We start from the raw sequence: 25,621 nt of genomic DNA, 5'->3' as shown, positions 1-25,621 counted from the left end.
GATGTGATCCACAATGAAATTCTCTGGGATGAGACTGGCAGGCCTTTCATCTTGTCCGCTATTGCCACAAAGTTGCATGGTCTTTCCAAAAGATACTGTCCTTTCAATGTACAGGACAAGTGCACACCTGATGCCCAGGGAGTGAAGTCTCTGCTCTTAGCTGTTGGTAGGAGGCTTCGGGTGGAAAACCGGGAGGAGTATGTCCTGGTTCGTGTGGAATGAAGAGACCATCTTCAGATGGGAGGCTGGGTGAGGAGGAGTTGGACTTTGTTCTGGAAGATCATGTATGGCGGCTTGGAACTGAGGGCCTCGATCTCTGAGACCCTTCTGGCCAATGTGATGCTCCCAGAAAGGCCACCTTCCAGGACAAGTAGAACAGAAAGCATGTTGCTAAGGGCTCGAATGGGAAGCCCATGAGTCTTGACAGGACTAGGCTGAGATCCCAGAGAGAGAGATCAGTTGTCACATCTGAAGGTACAGCCTGTCCAGACCCTTGAGAAAATGGCTGACAACTGGGTTGGCGAAGACTGATCAGTTGTTGAACCAGGGATGGAACACCGAAATCGCAAGCAAGTGGACTTTGATTGATGACACCAATAGTCCTTGCTGTTTTGTGTGTAACAAGCAGTCCAGGATGAAAGGGGTTGGTGACTGTGTGAGTGAAACACCTTTCTGCATAGACCAAATTGAGACCCAATTCCACTTTGCCAGTATGTGGCTCTAGTGAATGGTTTTCTGCTCCCAAGAAGGACCCCTCTAACGGGTCTAGGACATGTTAACTCCAGGGGGTTTAGCCATGGAGCTTTCATGCTGTGAGGTCTAGAGTCTCAAGGTTCAGATGCTGAAGGCGACCATGATCATGGGTAATCAGATCAAGAGGCAGGCTGATTGGGAGTCTCCACCAAAAGATCCAGAAAGGTGGTGAACCAATGTTGATATGGCCAGGTTGGAGCTAACATGGTCATGGAAGTCCCCACCCTCCTGACCTTCAGCTGTACTCTATGTATGAGTGGAATGGGCAGGAATACATAGGAAAAGATGGCCTTTCCAAGGGAGAAGGGACTGAGCCCAGGCTGTGATTCATGGAGCAGAACTGAAGACACTTCCTGTTGTGTCTTGTTGCGAACAAGTTTGTATGAGGAACGCCTCACTGTTGGAAGATGCTCTTCATGATGTCTTGGTGAATGGATCACTCAGGGTTGTAGAAGGATCTACTGAGACAAACCGCCAACTCGTCCTGAGATCTTTGGAGATAGGAGACCTTGAGATGTACTGAGTGGGCTATACGGAATAACCACAAGTGCTGGGCTTCCTGGCACAGGGGAGAGGCGCGTGCTCCACCCTGTCTGTTTATATAAAACATTGCTGTCATGTTGTCCGTAATGATTGACACACAATTTGCCGTCCAGGTTAGACTGGAAGCTTTGGCAGACTAGCCGCACTACTCCGAGCTCTCTGACACTGATGTGCAGTGATAGCAATGCCTGGGACTAGAGACCTTGGGTCCTGAGTCTCCATAGATGAGCTCCCCACCCCATTGCCGATGCATCCATGACTAGGGACAGTGAGGGATATTGTCTGGAGAAAAGGACCTCTTCTCTGGATCTGGGAGACTGGTATTCCGCCCTTGACTTGAAGGATGCATACTTTCATATCTCAGTTCTCCAAGCCACAAAGAAGGGAGTGTGACCACCATTTCTAAACTGTCTTGGCCTAGCCAATACCCTGAGGCTAGCCATGATTGGAGAGGACTGAGCCTTAATCTTGCATGTTGCACGATGTATGTGCAGGCGGCCATATGCCCTAGAAGTTTCAGGCAACGTCATGCTGTGGTAGTAGGGTGGTTTCTGAGGCCCTCTATGATGGTGCCCATAGCCCTGAATCAAGACTCCAGCAGAAAGGCTCTGGTTTAGACCGAGTCGAGTACTATGAACAATATATATCCTCTGAACAGGTGAGAGAGTTGACTCCTGTACAATTATCAGAAGCCAAACCTGTGGAAAGTTGTCCATATCAAGTTTACCTCCGACTCCACCTGTGCCCTGGTGCGGCCCTTGATTATCCAGTCGTCGAGGTAAGAGTAAACCTGGACGCTTTGCTTCCTCAGGAAAGCCATGACAACTGCTGACAGGCCAAAGGAGAGGACAGTAAACTGGTAGTGGACCTGGTTCACTACAAACTGTAGGAATTTTCTGTCGCTCAGAAGCATTGAGATGTGAAAGGAAGTGTCATTCAAGTCAAGGACAGCATACCAGTCTCCCAGGTCCAGGGAGACCATGCAGAACTTTGGCTTCTTCATAAATCTGTTGAGGTTTCGCAGGTCCAGGATGGGTCTCAGACCACTATTGAACCTCCGCGACTGCTCCCATTTGAAAGAGCGTTCGCACCTCTTGGATTAGAAGTTGCTCATGAGAAGGATCCCTGAAGAGGGACGGGGAAGGAAGGTGGGAAGGAGGGGAATAACTGAACTGTAGGGAGTATCCCAGTTTTATCGTGTTAGTGCCCACCGATCTGAAGTAATCTGGGCCCATGCCCGATAGAAGTGGGATGAGTGGTCCAAAAAACATAAGGGGACAGAATCCAGACTCTGTGCTTAGGGGGTCACCCTCAGGTGCACCCTCAAAAGTTCTGCTTTGACCCAGATGATTGCCTCGCAGGCCCGGGACCCTGGGTAGATGAAGAGGGTGGCCTTTTCTTATCGCTCTTGCTGCATCTTCCGCTATAATCCTGCATAGGTTGTGACTGATAAAAATGAGGCATGGTTTGCGGCTTGTAGTGCTTCCTCTGAGGGGCCGGGATGTGAAGCCCTAGAGACTTGGTGGCCCTCGAGTCTTTCAATCTGTGACTTTTTTAATCCATTTGTTCGGAAAAGAGGGATGTTCCCTCAAAGGGGAGGTCCTGTAGAGTTCGCTGTAACCCTGTAGCTACGAATTCCTCCTCATTGCCACAGCTGAAGCCATGGGTCCATTCCACCAACTCCGCCACATCTGCTGCCTTCAGCGAGGCTTTTTTTCAGCTAGATCTGAAAATTTAGCCCTGGACTCTTGCAGGAGCAGTTCGGTGAACTTCACTAGAGCCCCGCAAGAGTTAAAATCGAGGGGTGCCTGATGGCTCAAAATTCAAAGCTGAAGCCCCCTGGTGGAATAGATATTTCTACCAAGGAGGTCTAGCCTCTTGGTGTCTCTGGCTTTAGGCATGGGTTCTTGCTGGCCCTGTGTCTCCCACTTGTTTGCTGCTGCGACTACCAACGAGTCCGGGGAGGGTGTGTATACAAGTACTCAAAGCCTTTTGAGGGCCCAAAATACTTTCTTTCCCCCCTCTTTGCTGTAAGGTGTAAAGAAGCTGGGGTCTGCCACAAGGTCCTAATTGGCTCTAATATGGCACTGTTTAATGGAAGGCCACTCAAGAAGGAACCATAGGGGCCAGGATGTTCACCGGGGCATGGGAGGTCTCTGACACTTCCTCCACCTGGATCCCCAGATTTTGAGCTCCTGAATAGCTCTTCGTGAGCCCTGCTGTCATCTTGGATGGGTGTCGTGGAGGTCCCTGCCACCGCTTCACCAGGGGAAGAGGATGAGGATGCCTGGCCTGCCCCTATGCTCCTAAGGCGTCCCTTAGCGCCAGCTCCTCCATCTCGGTGCCAGGTGTGGCCACGCTCCTGTAAGGAGGGAGGCAATGGAAGGGCTCTGCTCTCTGATGTCACGGAGAGTGACCTTGAGTAGGACTCTTGGGCCTGATGAAAAGCCCAGGAGGTCCAAAAGGGCCACTGAACTGGCACCTGCCACTGTGGAGGCCAGGGCATGGGTGGAAAAATCAGGCCCATCTCCACCCCCCAGTACCTCCATTTGGATTGGTGCCAGCTCCTCCGTGATGTGTATAATTCCCGCCCTGCATGCAAAGACTCGCTCCGTGGTGACCGCAGGAGAGCGGTATTGGACAGAACTGGAGAGCAGTGCTGGGAGAGGGGTGACCGGTGCAGTGTTATTATAGCCAGCTTCCCTCTTGATGGCACCTGGTGTCTTGGTGCCACAGCTGCTCTTGTATCCGGCACCCGTTCCCGCCTGGTGGGGGCCGGCAGTACCAGGAGGGATAGCAGCTCTCTAGCTGCCTCAAACACCTCCCGTGTGGAAGGCAGTGCCAGCGTTGATCCCGGGGGCTCTCTCTTGGAGGAGAATCCAATGGTACTAGACTTGACAGACCCCTCTCTAGGGCTGGAACAGACAGTACCGCGCTGGCCACCACAGAGTCTGAGTGTCCCGGCACAGGTCTCACTCTGCCGGAGATCTTGTGTCCACTGGCCTCAGTACAGGGGAATGTCCCCTGTCTGTCTTCTACTGTTTTTTTGCATGGTACCGGGGATTCGGATCAGTGCTGAGCACTGGAGAGCCCTGATGGTGCTGAGAGTCTCTAGTGGAAGAGTCCTTTCTTGGCGCGGGAGTCTTCCTAAGGGAAGCCAGTGTGCTCCACATCGAGGCAGAGATGCTAGAAGCGGGTCAGCCAGACTCGGCTCCAAGAGAAGGCGAAGAGCCACCTCCTTAAGGATGAACTTAAACCTCTGATCTCTTTCCTTCTTGGTTCGGGGATGGACTCCCTTGCAGATCCTGCAGCAGTCTCGTGATGGGATTCTCCCAAATACTTGAGGCAAGTCGACTAGGGGTCACTTATTGGCATAGGCTTATGGCAAGCCCCATACAGCTTAAATCCCGGAGACAGAGGCATGCCCCAGTTCCAGGGGTGGGAGTGTGGGAGGGAAGGGGAATGACCCTGGTAAGAGGGGTCCTATGCTATACTAACTTACTAAAAACTACTATATACACTAACAACTATTTACAGGTAATGACAGAAAAGTCCACTGGGGAAGTACTTGCACATGCAAGAACAACCAGACATTCCAGTGACCATCATGGGCAGTAAGAAGGAACTGAGCGGGTGGAAAGTCGGGGGGGCCATACATACGGTGCCATGAGGGCGCAACTCCAGAGGGCACTAGAGCCGACCCGACAGATACCACTGGGAGAAAAACCTTCCGGCGGCAGTGCACGCACCGCGCACACACCTACATTGGATTCAACATGAACGAAGAAGAACCAATCCCCTTGTCTGAGTCCATGTGTGCAACAGTCTATTGATGGATCCTCTGCACCCTTGTATAGTGCTGGGGTCACTCTCTCATAGGAGGGCCTCAAAGCATCACCAGTGAAACACCAGTATTCCCTGCATGGGTATCATATTGACCAAACAGTCCAGTGGTGGTTGATAGTCACAAGTCACTCACCCATCTGCCTGCTCTTCTCCCCCTCCACCAACTCCGCTGGTGGCTCCGAGAGCACCCTGGCTCTGCCATGGGAGCAATATGTGGGAAGGTGGTCACCTACCCTCGGGAGATGGCTGTGACCACTTCTTTTACCAAATGCCATAAAGAAGTGGCAGAGCCACGGAGAGGGAAGCGGGAAGAGGAGGAGATTAGCAGAGCCACCAAGCCTTGTGGGAAGTGGAGGAAGGGTCAGCACACCAGGAACATGGGGGAAAGAAGGAGCCATTAGGTACTGGGGAGAGATGCAGAGCTACTAGATTCTTGGGGTTGACCCAGGGGACAGAGCTACTGCGGGCTTGAGGATTAAGTAGATGGTGGTGTGAGTTCCCCTGGATATTCTGAGGAGTGGCAGAAGGAATTGGAAGGAAAGGGGCCCTGCAGATTTGCGCTTGCCCAGATTCCCTGGAACCACAGCTTCAAACCCCACTAGGGCTGCCTCTGTTCTCCAGCTTCTGACCCACGCTGGTCCAAAAATGAGAAGAGAGTGTCACTTTTGGGGGGTGATATTTTAGTCAACATTGATCCACATTTAATTGAAATAGTATTAAAAAACTGAAGTGCAAGGTTTTATTTACTGAAAAAAATTTCAGACTCGAGTTCCTGTGTGCTCTGCAGAGACACCACAGATCCCAAGGAACGTTTTGTAAGGACAGGGATATACCCGAACTTCTTCCCTTAGCCCCTTCTGTGATGCTGGGCAAACACATTCCAGTCTTGTATGTCCTGTAAGGGAGGGATTCCTATCCTGTTGGCAGGGCTCAGATTTGGAAGGAAGGAGCACTGCAACGCACCACCTCCTCCCACAAACCATCACTCTTGCTGCCAGATTCTCAGCTTTCAGTCAAGAAGGAGCCAAGCCCAAGGAGTCCAGTGGAAATGAGTGTAATATAAATGCTTAAAACCAGAGGCCTCAAAATTCATTTCACACAAGCCACTGAACAGCCAACAGCCTGGAATGACTTTTTAGTTGCTGCCCCCTTGCTTGGATTTGAACCGACAGCTAGCCATTAAAGATGAAAGACTCCGTATCACAACACCAGCTCCTGAGCCAGCCAGTGCTTCCTCCCAGACTTCGTGTGTTTGTAGTGGTGTGCTATTCCAGAAGCAAAAGAGCAAGCATTTCAGAACACATTGCCTACGTGTGCTCATAGCTGAGGAGTTTCAGGCATGGCCTTTGGTACAGAGTTGGTTTCATACCTGCGGAACAAAGATGAAGCAATTGATTGTGGTTGTACAGATGAAGATGCCTCCAGATGTAGAACCAAAGACCAGGTTGTGCCAAGTGTAGAAAAACCGGTTAACTAAAAAAACTGTCCCAGCAGCCAGGAAAATGAGGTTGACCCCAACGATGAGGATCAAGGACTGATTCACTGGTGGAGCGCTGACATTATCTGTCAGACCAGCCAGGTACGTACCATATATCAACAGGATGCCCTGGAATCAGAAAATAGGGATAAGGAGTTTGGTTTAGGAGAAGAGGTTTTACAGATTTCCAGAGTGTGGAAAATTACTGTATGTCGCAGTCTTTCCTTCACCCCATGCTGAGACCAATGACGCTCTAATACATTCTGTGCAATTCTAATTAACACTCTTTGATCTATAATGCAGAAATTCAGTTTGATATGGTAACTCAGCAGCAAATACGCAGCATGTTGCTGCAGGTCAGAATTAAGGTGCATAGGCAGAGCTGGATGGTGATGGGGCCAGGAATGGAATAGCCAGCGGTGCTGCAGGTCAGAATTGAGGAGTATTAGCAGAATTGTGAATGGGGAGCCTAGGATTAGATTGACAGCGGGTTCTGCTGATCAGAACCAAGGTGCATAGTAACAAGTGTAAAGGAGCCCAAAATGAAAAGGAGTCCTGGAAAAAGAACACCAGAGACAGACAGACAGAGACAGAAATTCCTTAAAGGAAGAAAAAGAAACAGAAGTAATTAGTTCTACCATCAAAGAATGACGAGGAAACAGATAGGAGCCATCTGTAAATTGAAAACAAAGTGGCAAGAGAGATAAGAAACAAGAAATAGTGGACTGAAGAAAGAGTGGGAAATGGTGCATATTTGAAGGAGAGATCCAGGAAACTATTGGCCTGTAAAGTACAATTCTTTTCTCTTCTCCTTGTGTAAAATTTCCTGGGTGAATGTTGGTGGAAGGTGCTGAACGGAGCACGCTGTCGATTGACATTGTCCATAGAACAGTGATGGCGGCAGTGCAAACTGCCCCCTCACAACGCCTTGTAATGAACATTAGTCTGGAGAATCCATCCTTATGGGCAAGAAGGGAGTTCAACCTCCATAGTCCATGACTCCTTGCGGCCTCTCTCTGCGATTGCTAGCTAGTTCAGTTCTGATGGTGCTTCTGTGATGTTGAGGTCTATCTCACTAGGGACTGGAATGAGACTCATACACACCATCAAGCAGACATTGGAAGCCACAAGCCACCTGTGAACGTGTAACCAAAAGATGAAAAGCTCTACAGTTGATTTCTAATCCCCTGAGCCAGAATAGGCAGCCATCTGTGTCCCATTAAAAACTCTATATCTGTCCTGGCTACACTATCCACAGGACAGATTAAAGTATCATCTTGTGGTAAACTGGGATTTTGCGTTAATGGAACAAGCACAGAACTAAAATTCAAAACTCCTGGGGTCTAGAAAGAGCTTTGCTACTGATTCAATGTGAAACCTTGGGCAAATCACTTCACTTATGTGACTGTAGAATGGGGATAGTATTCTGATCTGCCTCCCAAGGGGTTGAGAATGTTAGTGCCCTTGAAGATAAAGAGTGACATATGTACACAAATGGACTGACTCTGTTCTCACTTACATGGGTGTAAATCAGGCATAATCCCAGGAAAGACACTGGGATTACATGGGTGTGAAACCCTCCAGATGACCAGTGTCAGATTCACTGTATTATTAACGATGGGCAGCTGGCATCAGGAAAGAGAATATTTTATTCTTAAAGGCAAGAACAGTAAGAGTTTATAGAGGCTGCAGCTGTAAAGATAATCCCTCTGGATTTGGAGAAAATTTAATACAGAACAGGAGCAAAGCGGCTGATGTAGATGATCAACATGTAGGATATCAAGGTGAGCAGCCAGGTAATTTCTTATACATTGTATACTGAAAGGACTTGGAATAGAAGCCAATCAGACTGTCAATAGGATTTTGGATCATAAGTGCGTAAATACTTTTGAATATGAGATTAAGGCTTCTGGATACCTTTATCTAAATTCCTAAACACCTCAGTGATGCTTAAATACTTTCAAAAATCTGGGCCTTGGAATGCCTTAGTTTTCCTCATCTGTAAAATGGGGTTAATGGTATCTTAGTAAAACCCTTTGAGATCTACAGTTGAGAAGTGCTATGTAAGAACTAAGAGTTGGTCTATATGGGAAAATTTACCACTATAATTATACTGATATATCAGTACTACTCCCTGTGTGGCACTCCTATTCTGGAATAAGAATGGTCACACAGGAAGTCATACCAGTATAATTACAGCAGTATAATTAAACTGATATAATTATATTAGTAAGTTTCCCCAGATAGACAAACCCTAAATGTTGTTATTAATACAGTTCTGCCCACAAGCTCAGGGTCTCCTACCCCAGCTGTGTAGTTTATCTGTGTGCTGGCTTGTCATCCCTAGTTTCATTGAAGTAGTGAGTTTTCAGGAGAAATCTGAATGAGGTGAGAGAAGTTGTTTGGCAAACAAAGAGAGAGAAATAGTTCCAAGTACAAGGGGCAGCAAGGAAGAAGGCATGAAGATGAAACTGGGAGAAAGATACCAAGGGGACTTTTGTGAGGGAGGTTTGGCAGGGAGGGTGGGCAACAGGGGAGGAGAACACAGATGTGGGATGGGATGAGAATGGGAAGAACCTTCAAGATGAGCACGAGAACCTTGAATTTGGAGGTGAGAAGCAGCCAGGGAAAGGAGTGAAATGGCCAGAGTATTGGGGGAAGAAGAGAATTTTAGCAGCAGCAGCAGCATTTTGTTTCTAGCCTGGAGGGAGGTGAGATGAGGTGCAGGGATGACAAGAGAAGTTACATACCTTAAACCCTAAAATGAGAATGAGCCAAAGTTCAGAGTAGAGAGATGCGCAGAACTGCATCCTACTCACCAAACAGGTCATGCCCTTCTCAGTCACCTAGGAGGCAATCAGAATACAGAAATGAAGTCTCCTGCTCCTGCCCATCAGGATGGACAAACAGACAAGTGGATACATGGTTTAGGGGGTATCTAAGCACAAATTTCAAAGTGGAAAAGTGAAAGCTTGTCTGACCACTGGGAAAATGCTGTTGAGAGCAGAGAATTACAGAAAGAAAGGTAGCCAGCTTTAGTATTCATTAGCCAACAAGCTCATTAAGCCTCAGTTTTCAAAATTCTCTGCACCTGCCACAGAATCTCCAGTCTCCCATGCTGGAGAGCTGCAGAGGCCAGGTCATGCTCACTGCAGAATAGGAAGGGCATTGGTTAGAACTTATAATGATAGCAAATCAATGCTCTGAATCCAAATCCCTCTGTACAATTTCAGGCATGTTTGGCTGGAACTCTGCAAACAGCCTCTGTCTCTCTAAGGGCCCAAACCTAACCCCAGTTTACAACATCCCAAACCTTTGAGGAAGGTCAGCTCCAAACTTTGTGGCTTAGGAACTTCTCTATAACACAGCTATCCATCTTCCATGCCTACAGAGATCTATTGGGCAGAACCATAGCATGACATAGACACAAAGGTGCAGTGTTCAGCCTCCTGCCATTGACCTCTTACCCTCAGGGATGCACTGAGGCTTCGGAAACACTGAACTGGATCAGCAAAAATCCACGTTGTGAGCAGCATGGCATCTGCCAGCACCAGCACCAGCACCACCACCAGCAGCTGGAGGTCTTTGATAATCTGCAACACACAGAAGATCAATGTTATGGTTCACGCATAAGCTACACTTGTGACCTCTCTTTCTGTCTCTTCGTGGGCTCTTTCAAATGACAGGTCTAGAGTGGAATCCTGCGATTCACCTCACTTTAAACTGGACCATTTTTGACAGCACCTCCTGTTTCCCAACCATATTACGTGCAGCAGATCAAACTTGGTCCTCTGGGAGCAGTGACCAACCGATGAATGTAGTGACAGAGAACAACTTGTTCAAAACAGGGTATGGTTTATTTATCCATAGGAACAACAGAAGCAGAAAGAAAAAGGTTAAAAATAACAAAAGCCTGTACACTCATATTGTCTTACCGAAGCCTGACCTCCCTGCAAGTTTAGGTAGCGCCCCCCCCTCCCCCACTTATCTTGGGACGCCAGCATCTGGGGACCACGTTACAGTCAGTCTTCCTTGAGACCCTCTGTCTCCCTTTTCCTCTAAGACTCAGTTTTTTAACTGCTTCAAATCTTGTTGTTTGAAAGTTCCCACCTCAAAGCCCCTGGAATTTCAAGATGGAGACTAACCTCGGACTGCAGGCCTAGGCAAATCCCTATTTGTGGAGGTAAGCTTCAAAGGCATTATTTCCTCCATTGTATGTCTGAGTATGGCTGTCTACATCCAGTTGCTGTTGGTACCTGCAGTCCAAAGCTAGCTCAGATTGATTTAACCCCTTAGTTCCCCTTTAGCCAGAACAAAATAACCCCCATGTCCACACAGATCTATAAGTAACATTAATAAAAACCAATGTAGATAACTCCCACATTCTTCACAGTCAGCATGTCCCCTCTTCTCCTGTGCTGCACAGAGGTCTTCAGAACACATCCCCTGCAGAAAGAGGGTCTGCTCAGCCCTCCTTGAAGTTGCTGAGCTGGGGGTGTGGGAGAGTCAGGAATATTTGCTGACATTTGTTTCACTTGTTTTTATATTAAAAAAACAAAACAAAAACGGAAAAACCAGAAATGGCACTGAATAAAAACCCTGGTCCAAATAGCGCCGAACTACAGGTATGACTGGAAATCCAAACCCAGATCCAGAACAAAATCTCACAAAAGGCTTTCTCTCTTCAAGGGGCTGATCCAAATCCCTGGATCTGACTCTTTCTCTAGCCTCCCAAAAAATAAGGACTGTTCCAAATCCAAATTCTGAAGCTTGGATGCATCATCGTTAAAACAAAGTCTGGGAACAAGACCCAGGTGTTTCAGCTTAGGGCCTCCCCCCAGTGGTGCTGAAAACTAAGAGCCAGGCCACCAATCCCGAGTGTGAACTCCAGAAGCTGAACAGGGTTCAGGAGTTGACTGTGGCCTCCTGGTATCTTTTTCCAGAGCCTGCACTCCGGAAAAGACACATGACTTACATCCCCACCCCTAAAGGATACATCAACAATGCCTTGAAATAGGGCTGGTTGGAGAATTCTGTTGCAAAGAAACTTCAGTCACAGCCAGGGGAGCTAAGGCACCCAGAGATCTTTGCTTAAATGACAATTGAAAATATTTTTATTCTACCTACCATGAACTAAGCTTGAATTTGGGGTTTCCCCAGCAGTACAAGCTAGTAATTTCATAAGACACCTAATTCTGCAGAGGGTGTGCTGGAGAAAGCTGGTACTAGGTATCTGATGGCATTAGCGACTAAATCCAGAATTCAGGCCCTATCTGGTAAGTGAAAGATGAGATGATTCCAAGTATTTTTTTGTTTTGTAAGAGATGTATTTTCTTCTTTCTTTAACTACTTCTGTGTGAATTTAATGCTGGCAAAAGGAGCAAACCCAACACTTCTGGATACTGACGACCTCTGTTAATCCACAGGATGAGGAGAAAGCATGGGTATCAGCAAGGCAAACTTCCTTCATTCAATACTTCACTAAAGAAGACCCCTCTAGGAGTGAGAAGGGAGTTTTATCTCCATGGACTTATTGTTGAGACTACCAACAAGAAGACCAAATAATGGCAATGCTGTTGGTAGGTTTTGTGATGGGGAAACTTGGAGAGTGTAAGAAACCATCAACTCATTTCACAAAGGGACCAGTGATTATCATCAGATGGGAATGACCCACCTGGCAGAACGAATGCTCTAGACTGAAGGAACTTAAATGTGAAATTGCAGAACTACTAACTGTGGTATGTAACCTATCATTTAAATCAGCTTCTGTACCAGATGACTGGAGGATAGCTAATGTGATGCCAATTTTAAAAAAAGGCTCCAGAGGCAATCCTGGCAATTAAAGGCCAGTAAATCAAACTTCAGTACCAGGCAAACTGGTTGACACTGTAGTAAAGAACAGAATTGTCAGACACATAGATGAACACAATTTGTTGGGGAAGAGTCATCATGGTTTTTGTAAAGGGAAATCATGCCTCACCAGTCTACTAGAATTCTTTGAGGGATCAACGAGTATGTGGACAAAGGTGATCCAATGGATACAGCGTACTTAGATTTTCAGAAAGCCTTGGACAAGGTCCCTCACCAAAGGCTCTTAAGCAAAGTAAGTTGTCATGGGATAAAAGGAGAGATCCTCTCCTGGATCAGTAACTGGTTAAAATATAGGAAACAAAGGGTAAGAATAAATGGTCAGTTTTCAGAATGGAGAGAGGTAAATAGTGGTGTCCCTCAGGGGTCTGTACTGGAACAGTACTGTTCAACATATTCATAAATGATCTGGAAAAAGGGGAAAACCATGAGCTAGCAAAATTTGCAGATGACACAAAACTTCTCAAGATAGTTAAGTCCAAAGTAGACTGTGAAGAGTTATTAAGGGATCTCACAAAACTGGGTGACTGGGCAACAAAATGACAGATGAAATTCAATGTTGATAAATGCAAAGTAATGCACATTGGAAAACATAATCCTAACTATACATATAAAATGATGGGGTCTAAATTAGCTGTTACCACTCAAGAAAAAGATTCTGAAGTCATTGTGGATAGTTCTCTGAAAACATCCACTCAATGTGCAGCGGCAGTCAAAAAAGCAACAGAACGTTGGGAATCATTAGGAAAGGGATAGATAATAAGACAGAAAATATAAATCCATGGCACGCCCACATCTTGAATACTGCGTGCCGTTCTGGTCTCATTGGAAAAGATACAGAAAAGGGCAACAAAAATGATTACAAGTATGGAACAGCTCCTACATGAGAAGAGATTAATAAGACTGGGACTTTTCAACTTGGAAAAGAGATGACTAAGGTGGGCTATGACAGAAGTCTATAAAATCATGACTGGTGTGGAGAAAGTAAATAAGGAAGAGTTATTTACTCTTTCTCATAAGTACTAGGGGTCACCAAATGAAATTACTGGGCAACAAACAAAAACAAACAAACAAAATAAAATAAACAAAAGGCAGTATTTCTTCACACAATCCACAGTCAACCTGCGGAACTCTTTGCCAGAAGATGTTGTGAAGGCCAAGACTATAACAGGGTTCTAAAAAGAACTAGATAAGTTCATGGAGAATAGATCCATCACTGGCTATTAGCCAGGATGGGCAGGGATGCAAAATCACACTCTGAAGTATCCCTGGCCTCTGTTTGCCAGAAGCTGTGAATAGATGACAGGGGATGGATCACTGGATGATTACCTATTCTGTTCATTCCCTCTGTGTTTCCGTTTACGGCGCATGTGATGCAAGTACTCACCACCCTCTTCTCTGGGCTCCGCTGGGTAAACACTTTGTACAGCCGCCAGCTTTTCCCTAGGATGGGCCCGAAGACAAGGGAGCTCCCAACACACAGCAAGCAGAGCCTCACCTGCAGACAGGAGGCAGAGAGCGAGAGATGGAGATTGGAGGTCCCTGTGACCAGGCAATGAAACCCGGCGGCTACGAGTAGCACTTTCTGTGCTGGGCTTCCACATTGCTCCCAAGGGAGCTTCGACCCCTTCCCCGGCCAAATGGCGTTCCAAACACCCAAGGCAAGGCAAGGAAAACTAGTCAATAGGGACCCCAAATCTGTCAGGCTGCACCTGGTAGACAGAACGCTTTGGGCTGAAGAAGTCCAGTCAGACCTAGTACAGGATGCCTCCCGCTCAGGACACCGCAGTGGGCAGCGGCCTTCCATCTTCAGGAACAGGAATGCCCAATTAAAAAAAAAAGACATCGCTTTAATAGCAAAGTTGCTGCCCAAAGAGCTCATGTTATTGAATAGGGGCTGTGCCTGCGGGCTGCCCAGCGCCACCCTCAGGGGCAGCTGCCAGCCACCCAGCATGCGTATCCGAAGGCAGAACGAGCCAGGAGCAGGCTGTGGGGATGCAATCCCTGCCAGCCTGTGGAGGAACTGAAAGTAGCTGCTAGAGGAGCAAACAGACCAAAGCAGCACGAGAGTGACTGAAAGTCCTACATGATTTAAGCACCAATAAAGCCGTAGCTGGCACCTCAATGAATTCTCTTCATCCAGGTGGCTGAACATGAGCTCCCTGCCCCTTACTCTCTCTAGTGTTTGTCTCCTCCGAGAGCCGGATGTTCTTTCGCTTTGCAGTGCTCCCATCTCCACCACCCTCCCCCTCCTTGGCTCTGCACTGGGTCCCTGGCTGGTAAGGGAGATACCCAGGTCAGGAGTTCATCAGACAGAGTGTAGTTTTTATGAAGAGTTCCAAGTAATATTTGCTCCCAAGAAACCGTGCCCATTGTCTTACTGCCCATGGACCTTGTAGATAACTAACTGCCATGAGTTTTTTTCATGCCCTTTGTACTGCTCCTTTAAAAGTGCAGGAGTCTGCTTGCCTGTCTGCAGGGGCAGCTGCTGTGCTCTCTCCTGGAGACTTTACTTATGTTCTGTCTTGTTTAGTTGTTTTCTCTCGTCTAATGGTAAAGGCCATTCAGACTGGAAGACGCTGGTTGCTCTTTGCATATGTGAAAATACAAGCTCAGCATGGTGCCCAAGGCAGCCAGGCTGAGGAGACTATCACAGTTCAGTGGGGGCGGGTATACGTTAGCAACCTTTCCTGACAAATCAAGAATACAACAACCCTTCCTGGTTCACTTCACTCACCTGAACAAGCTTCGCCATCGAGGCTCCAGATAAGAAACTCTGCTCCTGAATCCCAAAGAGGTAAGCGCTAGCGTAAGTCAAGCCACTGCCCAGCAGTGTCACGATGTTCAGATTGGGGCTGGACATCTTCACAATCCTCCAGGAAACAAAGCAAGCAAGGGGGTGACAGTCAATGAAAGGGGAGTTTACGCAACAGATAGAGACTAGCATCCCACACAGCATTATTACATACCAGCTAAGGGCTAGGCCCACGTACCTTGCTGCTGATATCCACAGGGGATGCCTCCCAGAAACATCCTCCTATGCACCAGTTGAACTTCTGCACTAGGAACTCTGTCATCTATCAATCTATGGTTCTTATAGGGCTGCCATCACCATGGTGTCTGAGCGCCTCAAAATCTGTAATTATTCATCCTCACAACACCCTGCAAGGTAGGGCAGGGATATTATCCCCTTTTGATAGATGGGGAACTGAGGCACAGAGAGATTAAGGGACTTGCCCAAGGTCACACATGAAGTGTCTGGAGAGAAGGGAATTGAATCTAGGGCTTGGTCTACACTTACCCTGGCGATTCGGCGGCAGTTGACGGGAGTTATGCAAAGTATGCGGAGAACTTGCGCAACTCCTGTCGACTACTGTGCTTCTCTTCTGCGCGCCGTCTTCACTGCACTGCACCGACGGGAACCGCGTTCCCGTCAACACAGCGCTACGCCAGTTGCGGGGGTGGATTAACAGTGTCGACTTCTGGATCAACTGAGTGGGTCTCAACTGACCGCTCAGTCGATCCAGATAAGTCGATCTGACGGCGGCAAAGCCAGTGTAGACATAGCCTAGGCCTCCAAAGTTCTACACTAGTGCCGTAACCACTGGACAATCCTCTGTCTGTCATAGAATGACAGAAGTTGGAGATAGAAAATCCCTATTAGATCATCCAGTCCATCTCTAGGGGCAGTGCAGGACTGCCCCTGTTGAACATTTTCTGTTCTATTCTTTGCCAGATAGGTTCTTACACTGCACTCATCACCAGACTTTCTGAGCACGTCTAGCACTTTGTCCAGTCCAACTTTAACTCTCCCAATTGATGGCATTCCCACCCCTTCCCTAGAGGAGATTATTCCACAGCTGAATACATCTCATATTCAGAAAGTTCCCTTCAATATTTAGTCTATAATTCCTCTTCCTTAATTTCATCCCTTTACTCTTAGTTACACACAGGGATTGAACCATAAATAACTCCTCTCCATCCCTGGTGTTCCCACCTTTCAGATCTTTGCAGACTGTTAACAAGTTCCCCTCTTTAGTCAGCACAGCCTAAAACAGATTTAGCTCCTTTAATTTCACTTTATAACTCAGTCCCTTCAGCCCCCGGATCATTTTTACTGGTCTTCTCTGAACTCTCTCCGGTTTCTCACTACCTAGGAGGTAACATGGAGCCCAGAATTAAACATAATATTCTAGGTATTTCCACCTCACTCTCTTCCTCAGAGCTCCACACCAACAGGATTTAGGATATTAGCCAGGCCACCTCCTCTAGCTGCATATGGGATAGTATTTCCTCTGCTTTCCTAGCCTAACCAACCATACCAAAGTTTATTTTCTAGAGGGCAAATAAATATTGTGCATTTGTTCCAGTAAGAACATTCTTAGAAGGTTTGTAAGTAATTTTGTAATCAATTTAGATTGCTACAGAATTCAATACTGCTCTGCCATATAATCCCATGCCTGAGTCTTGGCTATACACTGGTCTAATACACTGCATAGTACACAGTGCCCCAGATAAAATGCAACCTATATCCAAACCACAAAAGGCCTGGTGTCATGAAGGAAACCTGGACGGGGAAAACCTGGATATAAAGGAAAATCATGTCTCACCAATCTATTAGAATTCTATCAATGTTGATAAATGCAAACTAATGCACACTGGAAAACATCATTCTAGCTATATATACAAAATGATGGGATCTAAGTTAGCTGTTAAAACTCAAGAAAGAGATCTAGGAGTCATTATGGATAGTTCTCTAAAAACGTGCAGCGGAGGTCAAAAAAGCTAACAGAATGTAGGAACCATTAGGAAGGGGATAGATAATAAGACAGGAAATATCATAATGCCACTATATAAATCCATGGTACACCCACATTTTGAATACTGCATGCAGTTCTGGTCACCCCATCTCAAAAAAGATATAATGGAAATGGTAGAGAAAAGTGCAACAAAAATGATTACGGATATGGAACAGCTTCCATATGAGGGCAGATTAAAAAGAGTGAGACTATTCAGCTGGGAAAAGAGATGACTAAGGGAGGATATGATAGGGGTCTATAAAATTATGCCAGGTGTGGAGAAAGTGACCAAGAAAGTGTTATTTACCCCTTCTCATAAAACAAGAACCAGGATCACACAATGGAATTAATAGGCAGCAAGTTTAAAACAAGCCAAAGGAAGTGCTTCATCACACAACACACAGTCAACCTGTGGAATTTGTTGCCAGGGCAAAACTATAACTGGGTTAAAAAAAAAGAGTTAGCGAAGTTCCTGGGGGACAGGTCCATCAATGGCTATTGGCCAAGATGGTCAGGGATGCAACCCCATGCTCTGGGTGTCCCTAGAGAACTCTGACTCTAGAGAACTCTGACTGCCAGATGCTGGGACTCGATGACACGGGCTGGATCAACTATTGCTGGCCCTTTTCTGTTCATTACCTTTGAAGCACCTGGCATTGGTCACTGTTGGAAGCCAGGATACTGGGCTAGATGGACCACTGGTCTGACCCAGTATGGCCATTCTTATGTTCTTATGGTTTGAAATCAGGATGTCTTCACTCCCTTAGCTGCATTTCTTGAAGTGATGCCCTCAGACTCTGGGGTGAAGGTCTGAGTCACCTTTCTCTTTCTGTCCACCTCTGCTGACTGCTGTGCTAAGTACCACCAAGGAGACCTCAGAGATAGTGATCACCTCAGTCAAAGGGAGAAATGGGATGGAGCCCCTTCACTCCTTGGCTGCCACTCACATCAGTAGTTAGAAACATAAGTAATGCAAAAGCCGATCAGGCCTATGGTCACCTTGTCCAGTGGCTCCTCTCCCTACCCTCCCAGGACAGACCCACGGTTCATGCTGTTCTGTCTCTAGCCATGTCCATGCTGGATGTTACAGAACTGCCTCTGGTATCCCAAAGGGGTAATGCCTTCTGCTCTCCAGCTGAGGATCAGCTTGTGGTCTGGAACAGGACGAATGAGAGCCCTGGACATTTTTTTCCTAGCTTGTGCGGAAATTCCATGATGGAGGATGGAAAGCAAACAATGCGTCTCTTACCTGTTCTTCCTGAAGTGAATTGTGAAGACAAGAAAGAAAAGAGCCAGCAGGACTCCACCAGTGAGGAAGGTCCACACAACTCCCAGGAGGACAGCTGAGGAGGAGGGGAAGGCCTTACTGCTGTTGTCATAAGCCGTCTGAGAGAAGGCAAAGGGTGGAGACTGTAGGTAAGGAGGGAAATCTTGGGGGTTCCCAGAAGAGAGGTGCCCGCCTTGTAAAAAATGCAACTACAACAACTACTGACTGACACCTTCTCGGCAGTCTCAGTACCGGTGCCAGAGACCAAACGGGCCACGGAAGCTGAATTCCCATCCCACCCTTACAAGTGGCCCACCAGGCACGCTGGCAGGGGAGGTGCATGGAGGGGAGATCCTTGCCCTGCTGCTACCTGCTCTGCGGATACAGACTTCATTCTGCAGGTCTCTCAGTCTGGCATCTTTCACCCCTCCCCCAACCGAGGTCTGCCACCTTTCACCATCCACTGAACTTGTCGACTCAGTCTGTGATTAAATACAGCAATGGAGGGAAAGCCCATCCCCAGCGGAACTCAGTTTTCACTGCAAAGTTCCCCTCACAGAGGCCTCCACGGCCCGTCCTTAGAACCTGTACAGATGCCTTGGGCCGATGCGACCAGTCTTTCATTTTCCCCACTATTGTTCAATGGACCTCAAGAGAGGGGCTTTGTGTTCCCTTATCCTCCCTCCCGCCCCTCCCCCCCCCCCCCCGGCACCATCACAAGAGGGCAAGACCCTGCACCCTCCTGCCAGCCATGCCTTCAAGAAGTATGACGCACACAGCCGGGCGTCCCGGGGGAGCTATCTTTCCACCATGTCCCTTTTGTAGAATCAGGTGGGTTGGTTTCATCATGAGCAAGGAGCAGAGCAGCCAGCGGGTGCAGAGAAGTTGCAGGGGAATGTGAATGCTTTTTCACCAGGGTTACACCCAGACAAAGAGCCACATGCACACCAGGGCTGCATCCCACACCCTGCCCAGTCGTTCTTAGATGACGAAAAGCTGAAAACCAGCTTTGAGGACTTGGGGACGCTAGCTGGGGCACAAAGGAGGGCTACCCATTGCAAGGAGCAAGTCCCATTCAGACCAACCCAAACTGTTGTGGGGAAACCCCGCCCTGATTCCCCAGCAGGCAGATGCCACATACATCATCTCCTCCAGTTCCTCCGCACACTGCTGAGTCAGGAGCCACTGGGGGGCAGAAGAGGTGAGTTAGGATCTCAACTCCTCGAGGTTCAGGCAAGGAAGTGATGGGAAGCCAGAGGAGGTGGCAGCGGGCAGCAGTCAGGAGCACCCATCAGGCAGGGAACGGCAGTGAGAAGGGATCAGGTTATAGTGCTTTTCAAGCAGGGAGAGGGGAGCTACATGGGGCGGGGTGGAGAAGGAAGGAGGGACAAAGAGCTGGGGATGAGTATTGATGGGGTATGTGCGTAAAAAAGCCAACCAAGCCAGTCACGGTAACGTCTGAGGACATGGGCAGGAGGAGCAGAATTGTGAAGCTGGATTAGCTACGGCCAGATTGGGACTTTTGGGCCCTGGTGTGCGCTGGATAGGGGGCGGGAGTGCTGGGGGGAACTGTGCAGTCAGGTAAGAGGGAAAGGCCTTGGCCTCACCTCCTCTTGCACCCCAAGGGGCACCTGCTGGGAGCAGTCCCTGAGCCCAGGAGACTAGATGGAGTGCAACTGCACTTGAGTCTGGCGCGTGGGGCACAAGGGGAGCGGGAGGCTTCATACTCTTCCCTCTTGTGCTCCCAGGCAAGCTTCGCAAAGTGCTTTGACCATTAGAAGTGCCAGCCCAGCGCCACGGGCCGTCACTAGTAACTGTCCGGGTCAGAAGCGCACACAAACACGGCGTCTCCCTCGCCACGTGCGACTAGCACCACCATCGCTCGTCAGGAGGGAACAAACGGACTTTTCACCACGGATGGATGCGGTTTGCTTCCTTTCTGTGCTTCGCTCAGTTTGAACAGTGCCACTGCATTGGCTAGCTCCACTTGCTGGTTCCCCTGAATACTACACACAAAGAAGTTTGGGTTTTTTAAAATCTGATTGCAAATTTAAAAAAAATAATTCATTAAAATAATCCCTATTTTAAATGTGTAAACTGACCCCCCACTTTAAAGCAAAAACAAAAAATCCTCCATGTTAAATGTAAGTTATGGTCCCAACTCCTTTAATGGAGTTATTTGTATATAACACACACATATATATATATATATATTCTGTTACTGACAGATCTCAAAACAGGTTTTACATTTATTTAAATGACACTTTAGTTTTCCTTTAAAAGATACAAGGGAAACACTGAAAAAATAGGACACAGCTAAGACAGGAAGCTCGGGGAGGCTACACCTTCTTGTGCATTACCAGCAGACTTGTTTACTAAATTCCTGTTAGTCACACATGTGCAAACTCGTTGAAGGCAACAGGACTGCAGAGATGTAACTAAGAACCTAATGTGGCCTGTAGAATCCTCATTCCTGGGGATAACGTGTGAGAAGGACAGAACCCAGCTTGACTCTCAGGCCTCAGAGTTTATTTGTGGTTAGGACAAAAATGCTTTTAATTTGAAACTTGGCACATTGGATCTGGAGTCATGAGGAGACAAACGTGAAGCCACAGGACATTTTTCCGGGGTCACTTTTGAGAGCGGAATCATACTTCGAAAGAAACTCCAAAAAAATGGCCTGGGGAGGGTCCCAGATTCCAGCTCGCATGTGCTTAGTTTACAAGGCAGAAGGCTATTTTTCCAGCTGCTGCTGTCACGAACTCTCCCACAGGGATCTGGGAATGAACCTGGGCTTTTTCTACCTCTTCCAGCATCACTAAAAATAAGAACGCTGGGCCGAGAACTTAGCCAACCAATTACACACAAGGCAGACGAGTTCAGGTCGCTTCTCAGTGGCTGGAGTCTATTCTGTCTCCCCGGGCTACCAGGAGCGAATGTGGGCTTAGATCAGTAAAACCAGCTTTCACTATTAAAATACCCAGGGGACAGATCTGTGAACTGAGAAGGAGCGAGCTTCACATAGTCACTTTCTGGGCCATAGCGGCACTTTGACCCCAATGGCTGGCTACAGCAGAGGGGCACACAGTGCAGCCTAGGAAGTTCAAAAAGTGACTTTATGTCACCCTTGCGCTCTCCTGATCCTAGGCCAGCTGTGCACAAAGCTGATCCCCCTACACAAAGCAGAGCACTCTGAAAGCTGCTCCAACTTGTGCTAGCTGCCAGAGGCCCCAAGAGGCTGATCTAGCAGCTGGGGATCAGTGGGAGGCTGTGACACTCAGTCCTTGCCATCTACGCTGACTGCAGGGATGAGGGGAGGGCAGAGTAGCCACGACACAGGCTTGATGCTATTGGCAGACGCTCCCACACTGGTGAGATCCTCCCATGGCCCTTTGTACCCGCTTTAGGACAGCTTTGTTCCAGCCGCATGGTGCAAAGGGACTTGCACCAATAATGTAGGGGGGAAAGATTCTGGTGCCACTCACCTCTTCACATTACTGTACTTCAAAGTTTCTTTCTGATGGAGATGTGCCCCCAGTCCAGCCAAGAGTCATCCCCTTTCCCCTCTGAACTGTGCCTGAAGCCAGAAGCCACTCTAGACACAGGCAAGCTAGGGAGCTGCCTAGAGTGGCAGATTTCTATAGGAACACTTAGATTAGTTCCTGGCACGCTGGGGTGTGAATCAGCAGGAGCCCACAGCCAGGTCCAGCTGCTGGCGGCCTCTCCCCGGGCAAGCTCAAGGACGAGCGGCCCCCGAGGGCAGGAGGCAGCCAGATATATCGCACCCCCTGTGCCCCATCTGTCCCCTGCCCCTCCTCCCTATCCTAGCCATTCCCCAGCTGCCCCTACCTCCCCATAGGGTCCTGCTCCCTACTTCCCTCCATGTCCTAATCCCGCCTGCCTAGTCTTTCTGGCCCTTCTCTCTCTCCGTGTCCTAGCCCCTATACCCCCCAGGGCCTTGTCCCCTCCTCTGTCTCCCACCTCATCTGCCCCCTTCCCCAGTCTTTCTACCACCCCGAGGTCCTGCCCCCCTGTGTCCTGCTGTCCACCCCAACCCTGTCTGCCCTGGGGTCCTCCCCTCCATGCCACTAGCCCCTTTCTCTAGCATCCCACCCCATATCTCCCCCATGTTCCCCCACACTATCTGCCCTGTGGGCTATTCCCTGGCCCCTTGTTTTCCTAGTCCCCCTGTCTTCCCCCCATGTCCCACTCCCTCACCCCATTTATCCCCCAGTATGTCCTGAACCTCATCCCATCTGTCCAGTGTCCGGATTTCCCCTTGTGTCCTGGTCCCCATCCCCACCCCTTGTCCAGACTCCAGTCCCCCCTGTCTTATCCCCCCCATCGTTCCCCATGGCCACTCTCCCCCAGCCTCACGTCAGGGACCTCCTCCCATCCTGGTGCAGCTCCCCCTGCACTCTAGGGTGCCCTTTGGATTGACACGCAGGTGGATTCACTCGAGATGGGGGGCCAGAGCCCAATGGGGACAGATGGAGCCCCACGCCATGAGTCCCAGCACATTGTGCTCTTGGGGCTAGATCCCTAATGCAGGGCAGGGCTGGCCAGGACTGCTGGCTCCTTGGAGTAGTGGACCCCAGTGGGGGGGGTCCTTTCAGAGGAGCCTGTTTACAGACGCGCACGGTGCTGTACGGAGGGCACACAGACGTTCTGCCTAGGGCAGCAGATTGTCTTGAGCAGCCTCTGCCTGAAGCATTGCTGCAAACTCTTCTCAGGAACCCCCCCGGGGAGGGCCAAGCATTTCTTCACATGTGCTATTCCTCTTCTCCCCCCCCCCCCAATAAAACAATCACTGTTCTGTTGGAGGCCGCGGGTCTCTGAACTCTGCGGCTGGGGGAGCGTTTCAGCGGCAGGTGAGTGGCGTATAAATCATAGCCCAGACAGGAGAAGATTAGCTGTAATAAAGCAGCCAGAGCTCGGGGAGCCAAAGGGTTTAATCTTCTCATTAAAGGTCAGCATGGAGGCCAGCACGGGATTCAGTAGACAGGCCGGCAGCAGCACCCATGCCCAGCTGTGCCCATCCAAACGCTGACAGGCCCCAGACTGGAAACGGGCTCACATTCTTCTTCCAAAACGATATCAAAATAGACTTGGCCAACTAAGATCCGTCCTGTGACATCCCCAAGGGTTCAGTGACTCGCGGGGTTGTGGGGGGAGGTTCCATCTATTATGGATGGTGGTTTTTAATTAAATCCCTCTTTATTAATATTTGAAAGGCACTTTGAAGTTCCAGGGAAGACGGGAGGTCAAGGGGAGGGAAGGTCATTTCAGTTCCATTTTAAAAGGGACTTTCACAGTAGCTCACTGGGAAGGATCCTTTAAAATTAGTTGGCTATTTTCCCCAGGCTGGTTCCTTACACTCTATCTGCCAGGCTTTTGTCCAGACAAATTTTAAAGACCTCAAGTACTAGGGCTTCCTCCCTTCCCCTGGGGAGATTGTTCCCCAAGCCAAGAGATCTCACTCACCCTGTGGAGACATTTCCCCGAGGAAGTTTTCTTGTGTGCTCCTCCTCCCCCATAGCCCCCCCCCCCAACTTATTCCTCTGCCTAGACTGCCTCATGCCTGGCAGTCATGGTCAGAGCAACTCAATCCCCATCTTGGTACGTACAATCGTTATCGTGCAGAGATCCTGCAGGGTCCTCTGTCTCTGCGCCTGGCTGTTCCCACTGGAGTAGTTGTCACACAGGTCAGAGCAGTTGAATCCAGACTCCATAGCACATTCTTAGCCTTCATTCAGCCATAATTTTGGGGGCAGTGGGAAAGATGGCGGTCAGTCCCACGGTGGCCAAACTGCGCCAGCAGCTCACGTTTTGTCAGTGTTGTGAATAACCTTGACATTCACCTCATTTTCCCCGCGTCTCAGGTGTGCAAGGAGGCTCGCAACCAGTGAAACTGTTACACTTAACCACTGCTGTGTGGCGGCATCCATTTAGCGAGCATTCTCCGTCACAGCAACTTCTCGTGTGCAAACCTCCACCTCCACACACCCATCCAGGGACGTGTCTTTGTGGCTGTCCATCCGGGCCCGAATAAATCAGTTTTATTGATCCTCTTCAAACAACAAGACAATCTTACTGTTCCATCACCAGGGGGCAGCCTCCTCCACGGTTATATGGGTATGGCCCCAGCTTCTCCCCCTCCCAAAATTGCTGTAGGGCCTGGAGAAGAAAGGCTGCCATTAACCCTGTAACGGACAAACAAGAAGAACAATTATTATAGGCTCTGGTTATTTGGAGTAAAATACACCGTCTCTAGGGTCCATAAGGTTTAAATGATTAATATGTAACATTTAAATATCAGAGGCCCGGATCAGGATTGGGGCCCCTTTATGCACAAGCTCATGCAAAAACACAGCCCCAAAGGACTGATTGTCTAGAAGCTATTAAATCATTCATAGTCCTGAGTATTGCCGAGCGAGGTGGAAATGGGGAATTTAGCAAGGCTGCAGAACTTTAGAAGGCTGTCCAGCAGCTTAGCGCAGCACCTGCCTCAAAATGCAGCGTAGGCACGAGAGGACCAGAGTGGGAACAAGAGGGAAATCCCCTTGAGGATTTCACTCCAGCGCTGCAAGAGGGAAAGAAGAGAGTCGTAGAGTTTAAGGGCGGCAGGGACCACTAGGTTATCTGGGCTGACCTCCAGTATAACATAGGCCACCAACACCACCCAGCACCCACACGCTAAAGTCAACAATGGAAATGAGACCAAAGAAAATAGGATCCATAGGAGATTAGATTATTACAGGCCTCAGGCAGAGAATAGGAGGGACTGAGATGCACCAGTGCCAGAGGCCCCTGAAACGGTGGGGAAATGATTAAATCAGATAATCCTGGCAAGTGACTCACACCCACACACTGTGGAAGAAGGTGAAACCCCTCCTCCCCGCTAGTCTGATCTGGGGGAAAATTCCTTCCCAACTCCACATGTGAGCAAGAACCAGCCGGCCAAGCACCTGAGTGCAGGAATGCCTGGGGCCATCCGAGCCCTGGCCCTCCCTGTCCACTGTCCTGTCTCTAGCTGGGTCCATCCCTCATGCAGCTGAGGAAGAATAT

The 25,621-nt window shown here is 48.7% G+C and overlaps 1 protein-coding gene across 2 annotated transcripts in view; it reads right to left on the bottom strand.

The window, feature by feature from the left end:
- Nucleotides 1-24,818, bottom strand: part of GPR156 (G protein-coupled receptor 156) — a 33,233-nt gene extending 8,415 nt beyond the window's left edge. The window contains exons 1-7 of one of the 2 annotated variants that reach the window (XM_067546002.1): nucleotides 24,181-24,818; nucleotides 18,536-18,672; nucleotides 15,225-15,360; nucleotides 13,875-13,985; nucleotides 10,087-10,212; nucleotides 9,370-9,465; nucleotides 6,512-6,748 (exon numbers count right to left, since the gene is read on the bottom strand). In XM_067546002.1, coding sequence (XP_067402103.1) covers nucleotides 6,512-6,748; nucleotides 9,370-9,465; nucleotides 10,087-10,212; nucleotides 13,875-13,985; nucleotides 15,225-15,360; nucleotides 18,536-18,672; nucleotides 24,181-24,285 — 948 coding nt within the window. In that variant the 5' untranslated portion in view covers nucleotides 24,286-24,818. The remainder of the gene's footprint in view (nucleotides 1-6,511; nucleotides 6,749-9,369; nucleotides 9,466-10,086; nucleotides 10,213-13,874; nucleotides 13,986-15,224; nucleotides 15,361-18,535; nucleotides 18,673-24,180) is intronic. The other variant, XM_067546003.1, reaches the window with a different exon arrangement.
- Nucleotides 24,819-25,621: the final 803 nt, after the last annotated feature.

Source organism: Emydura macquarii, unplaced genomic scaffold (assembly GCF_026122565.2).
Source record: "Emydura macquarii macquarii isolate MOO-44397 ecotype Brisbane River unplaced genomic scaffold, CSIRO-AGI_Emac_v2 contig_1119, whole genome shotgun sequence".
In the NCBI taxonomy this organism is placed as follows: domain Eukaryota; kingdom Metazoa; phylum Chordata; order Testudines; family Chelidae; genus Emydura; species Emydura macquarii.
Note: the sequence above shows the minus strand (reverse complement) of the source record. Positions and strands in the feature narration are given on the sequence as shown.